Raw genomic sequence first — 11698 nt, 5'->3', positions numbered from 1 at the left:
ATTATTTTAAGACTTACAAATTATAATATATATATTATTATTATTTAATATTTATTTTTTTTACATATCCTTAGTTCTTATTGTTATATGCTTATATCCCCATAAAAAAGTAATAACTTGTTTATATATAATAATTATATATATATATATATATATATATATATATATATTTATACATTATATATGTGAGAAAGTAATATGTACTTTTCATTTTAAATAATTATCCATATTTAAAGAAAGAGAGAAAAAAAAAAAAAAAAAAAATTAATAAAAACAAAGAAAGGAACAAAGAAAGAAAAGAAGAAATTATTTTATATACGAATAAGTTTTTTTATGGTTTTAATAAAATTATTAAATATATTTTTAATATAAATATATATATAATATATATATATATATATAATATATGTGTATATCCATTTATTTTATTTTATATTATTACAATTAAAATATTTCATTTGATATATATATATATTAATATATTATAGAGTAATAAATATTCTATAGATATAGTCTTTATACAATATTATTATATTATATTATATTATTATATTATATTACATTATTTATTTATTTATTTATTATTATTATTTTTTTTTTCATTGATATAGTTTTTATTTAAATATATGATTATATATATATATATATATATATATATATGCATTTATTATTCTGATTAAATTTAGAAAGAAAGCATAGAGAAAAAAAAAAAAAAAAAAAAAAAAAAACAGAAGGGAAAACAAGAATTCTTTTATATTATAATATATATACATATTTTCATTATAGCTTTTTTAATATTTAATTTGTATGCAAAAAAAAAAAAAAATATACTTGATATATAATTAAAAATTAATCTACACATATAAGGAATATATATATTTATTTATATATATTATATTTATGTTTATTATAATTTGTAAGTCTTAAAATAATTGATTTTTTATATATGTTTATATAAAGATACAATTATTTTATAAGTATTCAAATATTGGAAAAGGAATATAAAATTACCTCAGAAAAAAAAAAAAAAAAAAAAAAAAAAGAAAAGAAGAAAAAGAGTATAGGTTCATAATATAAATATATAGTATTATTAATACAGAAATAATATAGTAATAATAATAATAATATTTAAATTATATATAGAATTTATTTGATTTTATTATTATATTATATTATATTATTTATATAGAAGAGAAGAAATATATTTAAATATAGATTTATTTTATATATATTAACAACATTTTGTGTTCATTAAATTTTACTTGAGGATATATAATTTTTGTTACATTTTATAAATAATTACATTATATTATATTATTTTTATTTTATTTTCCATTATTTTTATAATTTTATAATTTTTTGCCCATAATTTTTATTGTAATAAAAGGACATATAGTAAAATACAAATATCCCATTTAATTTATTTGCTCAAAGAGTATATTTAAAAAATGCAGAGTGATATAATTGTTAATCAAGATTTAAAAGAATATAGCAACATGATGAATGGAATACACCATGTAAAGTCTTGTGTTTCCTCCTTAGGAGTTGAGACTAATATGAAAAATGAATACAACGAAAAGGGTGTAGAAAGGAATGATTATAATAATGATGATATTGAAGATGAAATTTATAATAATAATAATAATAATAATAATAATGATAATAATAATAATAATGATAATAAGGAAGAATTTAACAATTATTCTAATGATATAATAAACGAGAAAAAAAAAAAAAAAAATAGTTATGATGATAATATATTATCTAATAGGGGTTCATTAAATGATGAAAATTTAGATACCCCCAATAATAGTGGTACAAGTCATAATAATAATAATAATAATAATAGTAGTAGTAGTCATAGTGATAACAATGTTTTCGAAGATAGAAATAATAGTCAGGTTGTTCATAGTAGTAGTATATTAAAAAATTCTGAGGATATCATTTTAAATAAATCATCTAGTAACTCAAATAATGAAAATGTATATTCTAATGAAGATATTTATTCATTTAAGGAAAATCTTTGTGAACAACTAAATAATGACGAAACGAATAATATGTTTCCTTCTAAAATTAATATGGATAATTGTAATATAAATAATAACTACAGTAATAATAACAGTAGTAGTAATAGTAGTAGAAGTTATAATGAGAATAAAAGATCTTCAAATGTTGATAGTAATAATAGCAACAATAATAATGATGATAATAATCATAATGATAATAGAGATAATAATAATAATAATAATAATAACAATAATAATAACAATAATAATAATGGAAATAATGGTAACAATAATAATAATGGAAATAATGGTAACAATAATAATAATGGAAATAATGGTAACAATGATAATAATGATGATAATAAAAACAATGACGAAAATAAGAATAATAATAAGGAAGTAACTGATGATAAGGAGAAAGATGAACACGATGAAAAAGGTTCAAACGAAAATAAAAATTTATCACATGATAATAATAATAATAATAATAATAATAATAGTAGTAGTAGTAATAATAATAATAACCTTAATGGTGATCATAAAAAGAATGAAGGTAATAATAAAAAAAATGAAGCATCTTCTATTAAATCTTTACATAAAAGTTCAGTGTTAAGCTCTCTTAATGCAGATGCTCCAGAATTTGTACCATCAACAAAAAGTCTTCAAAACAATATGTCATTTAATAATTTAATGTGGAATAATTATTATCAGGACATAAGTGGAGGTACAACATTTAATAGTAATAATTTATTGAATAATATGAATACACCAGGAAGTAATAATAATAATATTATGATAAATAATACAAATTCTTTGTTACATAATATTAATGGTATAAATAATAATTCGTCTAATAATATTATGAATATAGCAGGTTCTAATACCATGTCAAATTCAAATAATAATAATAGTGCAAATACTGGTGTAGTTTTGTTAGGTGTATCATCAGGAAATATGAATAATATGGATAATAATGACCAAGACAAAATGAATACCACCACTACCACTACCACCACCACCAACAACAACAACAAGAACAATAATAATAATAATAATAATAATAATAGTAATAATAACATTTGTAATAATTCATTACATGGTGCAAAGTCTAATAGTAATCATAACAATATTCATGATAATAATAATAATAATATGCATGCAGGAAATATAAATAATATGACACAAACTATTGGTGGCATATCATCAAGCGATGGACCATTTATAAATCAAGGTATGATACCTGGAATAACTAATTTAAGATCTAGTCATTTTATGAGTAATTCTAGTGCAAATTTTATGAACAGTTCAGAAAATTCAAATGGACCATTTCATCCAATGGATGGTACACATGCCCATCAAAATTTTCAACCGAATGGTTCATTAATAGCTCATCATAATTTTTATGTAAATCATCATCCATATATATTGAATAATCATCCAAATCCATTACCAGGACCACAACCAATATTTGCACCCCCTTTACCGTATACGAATACATTAGCTTCTACAGGTAATACCACAGGTGCAGGAGGTGTTCATCATGATATGCCTTTTGCTCAACATACATCTGTATATGGTTCTTTTAGTAACAATCCAGCAAATTTGATTGCGAGTGGTGCTAGTATATCATCACAGAAAAGTCCAAGTTTAAGTATAAATCCTTATAACTTTTTGTCATGTTCCTTACCAACGCCACCTCCACAATTACCTCACACTGGTCCATTAAGTATGACATCTTTAGATCCACATTTTATGTCTACGGGAAATAATTCTCATATGAAATTACCTTATACGAATAATATGTGTCCTCATCCAGGAAGGAGGAGCATATATAATCATTTTAGTCATGCGCACATATCCAATTCGAATAATATGAACGATAATAATTTTGATCCCACAAATAGTAATAATAACAATAATAATAATAATAATAATAATAGTAATAATAATGGTAATAATAATAATAATAATAGTAATGGTAATAATAATAATAATAATAATAATAATATGAATAATACTATGGCTGCAAATTTAAATTATAATTTTAATACATTTAATCATCCTAATAATAACAATAGTTGTGGTTTAGTTCTTAATAATGATAATAACAGCACAAATAATATTCATTTAAATCAAGGATTAGGTTCAAATACTTTAAATTTAAATAATGCAGGTAATGTTATATGTGTAAACAACCCCATGCATCTGAACACTTCTGGTAACATGACACATCATCATATGAATAATATGCATATGAATCATGGGATGATAATAAATAATAACTTAGGTAAGCAGAAGAAAAGTATATCCATAAATCATAATAATGCAGACAATAATAATAACAACAATAATAATAATAATAATATGAAACAACAATTCAATAATTATCGAGAGGGAAAGAATTCATTAAAAGGAAATATGATGAATTCAAATGTATGTATAAATAATAATTACAATCATTATAACACTCTTAATAATAATAATAATAATAATAATAATAATAATAATAATAAGAAACATAGTAGGTATAATTCTATATCCAATGTTAATAATGCTTATAATGCAGCATATAATGTTAATACAACAGGAAATAATGTCAATAATATATCGTCTAATAATTCAAAAAATATATATAATTCGAAAGGAGCAAAACGTGAAGGATATAATAGTGAGGATAATGATAATACAGCTGGAAATTATTATCTGAAAAATGGAAACCCTATAATGAATGTAGTAAATACAAATAATATTAATAATAATAATAATAATAATGGTAATGCTTTAGATCATGTTAACGTTGAGGGAAGTAATAATAAGTCGAAAGATACAAATAATCAAGAATTAAAAGATTCCAATGAAAATAATAACAATAATAATGATGTAGAAAACGATAATTTTAATGATTCTTCTTTTTCATATAAAGGACAAAAGAATTATAATTCCAAAAATAAAAGTAACACATCTATTAATAATAATTACAATATGAATAATGTACAAAATGATAAGGTACCCAATACTCATAAAGAAGATTATAAAAACAATCGCTATGTAAATAATAACAAAATAGTTGAAGATAAAAATTCTTCAAGTGCAAGTAAAAATATGACGAATGAGAAAAATTTAAAAGCAACAGATAATAATATATATCACAATAATAAGAAAGGATATAATGAGGTACCTAATAATTCTATCCACAACAACAACAATAATAATAATAATAATAATAAGCAAAATAATAGTTACTTAAATAATAATAAGTATCATCAAAATAATGCAGATAGAAGGGGAAGTAACATGAAAAACGCAGAAAATAATACAAACAAAATGAATGAGAAAAAAATTAAAAATGATGATGAAAAGAAAGGAAAAGAAAAGGAAAAGGAAAAAGAAAAAGAAAAGGAAAAAGAAAATATTAATAATAATAGTCATAATAATAATAAAAAGATGAGCGAAATTAATACAAATAACGAAAATAATTATGTTGGTAATAAAAATATGAATTATAATACATTAAAGAATTATAAAAATTATGATAAGAAGACCATGGAATTCTCTTCATGGGTAAAAATAGCTAAGATGAACCCAAACAACAACAACAATAATAATAATAATAATAACAATAATAATAATAATAATAACAACAATAATAATAATAAAAAGAAAGAGAAATTATCCGTGTCTTCAATTTATGAAGGGTCAAACAATGAGAAAAACCAGAATGTAGAAGATAGAAGAAACTCAAATTTTATAAATGAAAAGATAAATACACAGGATAATAAGACGAGCAACCCATATAGTAGTAAGAACCAAAATAAAGAAAATGATGATAATGTTATTATCCAACATAAAGAAAATGAAAATAATCAAGAGTACGACAATAACGAAGATCATAATAATAATAATAATCGTCGTTTATCAAGAAATGTAAATAATGAAAATATCAAAAAAAGAAATGAAGATGAGGATAAGAAAAGAAGTAGCAAGGCAAGTATTAAAGAAAAGGAAAGTAATGCACATTATTATAAAGATAGTAATAATAATAATAAAAAATTAAACGATGAAAATAAAAAAATGAGCTATAATAATATTGTTACGAATAATAGAAATTATAACACTGCTAAGGATAATAAAGAGAAAAATAAACTAAAATATGAAAGTAATAAGAAAACAGAGATGGATGATAGAAGGAATTCAGTAGGTAGTACACCAGGTAGTAGTAATACATTTTCTCATAGGCAAAGGGAGAAATTAAAAATCCAGAATGTAGAAATTAAACAAATTAATGAAAAAATTATAAATATTAAAAATTATGATAAGAAAAAACCATCTGTAACAAATGTGCATAATAGTAATGATGAAGCAACAAAAGGAAAAGGCGTATACATAAATAATAAAAAAGATGAGAAAAAAGAGGACACTACTAATAATGTTGATAGTAAGAAAAATAACATGAATGATCCTAAATCAATAGATGTATTAACCGAAAATGAGAATAGTAAGAATGATGCAGAATGTAGTGATAGTACTACGGTAAATAATAAAAAAGGTAAACGTACTAGTACAAATAATAATGTATCATCTAATAGTTTAAAAAATGAATCAATGAAAAGCACAACTGATAATAAGGAGCAGGTATCAAAAGATATTGTAGCAAGTAACAATATGAGTAATACATCTAAAAGTAGTAATAATGGAGATATAAATGTAATAAAAAGGAATAATAATAATAATAATAATACAGGAATGAATAAAGGACAAGATAAGGGTGCAAACACAGGCAAAAGTAATAACAACAACAATAATAATAATAATAATAATAATAATAATAATAATAATAATAGTAGTAGTAGTATTAGTAGTAGTAGTGCTGTGCCGAATGTTAATGAAAGCTCCAAAACTACATCTGTTTATGCAAGTATAAAAAATTCGCTGTGGCAAGGAAGAATATCCTTTGCTGAGATGGCCAAAAGGAAACCTAAAGTAGAGACGAAAGAAATTAAAGAAACAAAAGCGGATTCTGTAACGAGTGAGAAAAAAAACAACCACAAAAATAATAATAATAATATTAATAGTAACCATCATCATCGTAATAGTATTAACAATCATCATTCTAATAAAAGCGATAAATCCTCAAGGAAAGAACATCACAGTAGATATGGATCAAGTAGTACGACTCGCGAAAAAGCAGTTAGTAGTAATAATGCTGTTATGAAAGAATATAGTAAAGATAGTAGAAAGAAAAATGATCATAAAGATGAAAGTAGTGTACACTCATTTAATAGTAGTCGATTAAATAAAAAAGATAATAAAAATGATTCACGTCATAAAAGTGAAAATAAAAATAAATTATATAATAATGAACATGTCGATTCTTATGATTCAGGTGTTGATTGTGTATCTGTTCAAAACAAGAAAAAAGACACTGATAAAGGAGATGATGACACTAGTGTATGTGATAGTATTAGTGTTATAGAAAAGAAAGAACATTTTGAGGAATTAAAAGATGAGAAGAATTTAGATAATTACACATATACTGAAAAGGTAAGTGATTATTCAAATGAGAAAAATAACGTAGGTGAAGATTATGTAGATAATAAAGAGGATCCGTTTGAAAGTTTATCTCAGAAGGGTAAATGTTCAAATGAAAATATAAAGGATGATAATGAAATTAAGAATAATGACACGAATAATAATGAAAATAATAATAATAAAACCATTGTGTGTAATGAAGATGAGAAAATAAAAGAAGAAAAAACAGTAGCAGTTAATATTGATGAAGTATTATTTGAAGAAAAAGAAAATAAAAAAGATGAAAATGAATGTAGTCAAGTTGATAGGGTCAATATAAATAATGATATAATAAATGTTGATGAAGTAAAAAAAATGGATGAAATAATAACATGTGAAAAAAATATAAGTAATGAAAATAATCAATCGGGAGATAATAACAAAATGGAAAAGGAAAAAAATGAAAAATATGAAAAAAATGAAAAATATGAAAAAAATGAAAAATATGAAAAAAATGAAAAATATGAAAAATATGAAAAATATGAAAAATATGAAAAAAATGAAAAAAATGAAAAATATGAAAAAAATGAGAAAAATGAGAAAAATGAAAAATATGAAAAAAATGAAAAAAATGATAACAAATTAGAAAAATCATCAGATGAACATATGAATGAAAATATTTCTGATAATGTAAAAGTAAATGATGAAGATACCTTATTATTAGAGAATTTAGAAGAGAAAGTTCAAAATACCGATGAGATAGAAGAAAATAAAGAGAAGAAGAATATAGTAAATGATGAAAAAGAAAAGGCCAAACAAAAAAAATTAGAAAGATTATATAGAGAGAAAATATATACAAAAATTGATTTATTGGAAATCTATTTAGGTCATAATTGGGGTGAGGATGGTGATAGATTCAATTTTGTATTATCACAAGAAAATGATAATTTATTAGATGGAGATTATAAAAACAGTATTAGTAATAATAATATGATGAATAATAATCGTCATAGTGTTATGATGGATGATCATCATAATATTATGAAAAATAATAATAATAATAATAATAATAATATGGTAAATAATAATAATAATAATAATAATCATCATCATATGAATGAACAAAAGAATATGAATGCACATAATAAGAGATTTAATAATAATATGAATAATATGAATAATGTAAATAATATGAATAGTGGTTATAATAACAATATGAATAATCAACATAATAATAAAAATAATAATAATATGAACCAACATAATCATCATTCTGGACATCATCATATCATAAATAATAAACAAAACCAATCTAATCAAAATGTAAATAATAAAAATAATGATGATGGATGGAGAAATTCCATAGCACAGAAAAATATGATGAATAATAATAATAATAATAATATGTATATAAATAACAATCAAAATAACAATTTCTATGATCATTCAAATAATAATAATAATAATAATAATATGAATGATATGAATATGCAAAATATCCATATGAATAATATGAATAGTATGAATAATATGAATAGTATGAATAATATGAATAATATGAATAATATGAATAATATGAATACTATAAATTATAATAATAATAATAATAATAATAATAGTGTTTCATCGAATTTGGAATGGAGAAAAAGTGATGCTGATAAATTGAAAGGATTTTTTGATTCTACTAGAGTTGTCGAATCTGCAGACGCATGGAGAAATAATAATAATAATAATAATAATAATAATAGTACAGCTCAAGTAAAAACAGTTGCTGAGAATAGTTGGATTTTAAAACAGAATCAATTAAAAGCTGATAAGTATACCTGTATGATGCGTAAATTAAGAGGTATATTAAATAAATTAACTTTTGAAAAATTCGATTTATTATATGAACAAATAATATTAGTTGGAATAACCAAATTAGATGAAATTATAGGGTTAATGAAATTAGTTTTTGAAAAAGCAGTAACCCAACATCATTTTGTACAAATGTATGTACAATTATGTAAAAAATTAAATGTTCATTTTCATAATATGAAATTAGAAGATGACACTACAGTTCAATTTAAGAAAATATTAATAAATCAATGTCAAGACTCTTTTGAAAATAATTTAAAACCTATCGAATTCCCAAGCCATTTGAATGAAGAAGAGAAATTCGAGTTTGAACAAATGCATAAAAATAAGGTTAGAGGAAATATGTTATTTGTCGGGGAATTAGTAAAATCCGGAATAATTTCTATACCTATAGTTTTTGTATGTATAAAACAATTATTAGAGAAAAGAGAAAGTTATATATCTATTAAAAATGATACAAAAGAAGGTAATTTACATTTAGAAGCTTTATGTATGTTTCTAAATACAGTAGGTGAAATTTTGGATACTCACGAAAAAGCGAATCAAGAAAAAGTAAAAGAATTATATAACACATTAAACGAATTAGTTAATAATGAAAGCATAACCTTTCGTGTTCGTTGTTTAATAAAAGATGTTATTGATAATAGAAATGAGAAATGGAATAAAAAATTCGCACATAAATTAGAAGGTCCAACAACATTAAGTGTATTACATGATAAGATATTAAAAGAAACTATTGACCAGAACAATAGAACATATAATCATAATAATAATATGAATTATCATGAAAATAAAATGAATAATAATTTAAGTAATATGAGAAATAATCTCTTAAGAAATGTGAGCTTTAACATGAACAACAACAACAACAACAACAACAACAATAATAATAATAATAATATAAGTTTTGGTAATATGATGAATAATAATAATATGAATTTAAGGAATATGGGAAATATGAAAAATATGGATCAAAATAAAAATATGAAAAAATTATCTTTAAATTTAATGAAGAATAAAAATAATTTGCAACAATCCAAAATGATGAATGATGATATGAAAGGAACTAATATGGAAAATAACTATTTCGACATACCTAAAAGAGAAAGTCTTTTTAATAAAAACTCTTCTTTTTCTAACGAAGATGCAAATAATAATAATAATAATAATGCGTCGAGCGGTACAAGTAATAGCTTTTTCAGTAATTTAAGTTCAAGGTTATTAAATAAAGACAAAAAAGAAGGAGGAAATATTTTTTCGAGAAGTTTTAATTTGAAGAAAAATAATAACATATCTAATTTTTCAAATAATGATTTAGATAAAAAAGATAAAACAACTATGAATTCAACTAAGAATGAAGAAAAGGATAATACTTTTACGAATAAGGATAATAATGTGTTAAATACAAAAGTTGACAATATAAATGAAGAACCAAAGGATTATACATTTGTTGAAGAATATATTCCTAAGGTTAATGAAATTCTTGAATTATCGACTACTATAGAAAATTGGGAAGAACTAACTGAAAAAATTGTTCAATTAAATATACCTCCTAAATTTAATGAAAAATTACATGCACATATCTTAAAACATACATTAAAAAAATATGCATGTAATAAAAATGTAGAAAGAAGTCTACCATATTTTAATTGGCTTGTATCAATTGTATTAGACAATAAAATAGATATGGAATCTTTTAAACACTGTTGGAAATCTTTCTTTTTAGAAAGTGATGAAAATAGTTATGAGTATACCAAAGAAGATTATCCTTTATTACCACGTTTGGTAACAAATTTTATTAGTGCAGTAGAAATATATGATAAAAATCATATGTTATATGACGTATCAACATTAGAGCAAATGAAAAGTGTAATATGAGCTTAGCATGCCATTATATATAAATATATATATATATATATATATTTATTTATTTATTTATTTATTTATGTATTTATGTTTACTTAATTTTTTCGTCCTATTAAAGAGACAAATATTATGTATATATCATATAAATTATAAAACTGTAAAATATATATAAAAATAAAAATTTAACATTAAAAGTGTTTCTTTTTTTTTTTTTTTTTTTTTTTTTTTTTTCCTCATCTTTTGTTAATTACAAAAAAAACAATAGACAAATAAATAATAAAATAAAAATGTAATAAAATAAAATACTTTTTTATAAAGAATTAACCTCAGATAATACAAAATTTTAATATTATTGTTATATGTTATTCAAAGTTTAACAAAAGTGCATAATATATATATATATTTATATTTATGCATGTTTACTTTTTTTTTTTTTTTTTTTTTTTTTTTCTTATTTTTCA

General features: G+C 21.4%; 1 protein-coding gene across 1 annotated transcript; it reads left to right on the top strand.

Moving 5' to 3' along the window:
- Positions 1–1448: 1448 nt before the first annotated feature.
- PRSY57_1105800 (polyadenylate-binding protein-interacting protein 1, putative) lies at positions 1449–11249 on the top strand (the record flags this gene model as incomplete). Its single annotated transcript, XM_012908029.2, has 1 exon — positions 1449–11249. One exon carries the CDS (start codon positions 1449–1451, stop codon positions 11247–11249), a length of 9801 nt encoding a protein of 3266 aa, XP_012763483.2.
- Positions 11250–11698: the final 449 nt, after the last annotated feature.

Source organism: Plasmodium reichenowi, chromosome 11 (genome assembly GCF_001601855.1).
Source record: "Plasmodium reichenowi strain SY57 chromosome 11, whole genome shotgun sequence".
Taxonomy (NCBI): domain Eukaryota; phylum Apicomplexa; class Aconoidasida; order Haemosporida; family Plasmodiidae; genus Plasmodium; species Plasmodium reichenowi.
Note: the sequence above shows the minus strand (reverse complement) of the source record. Positions and strands in the feature narration are given on the sequence as shown.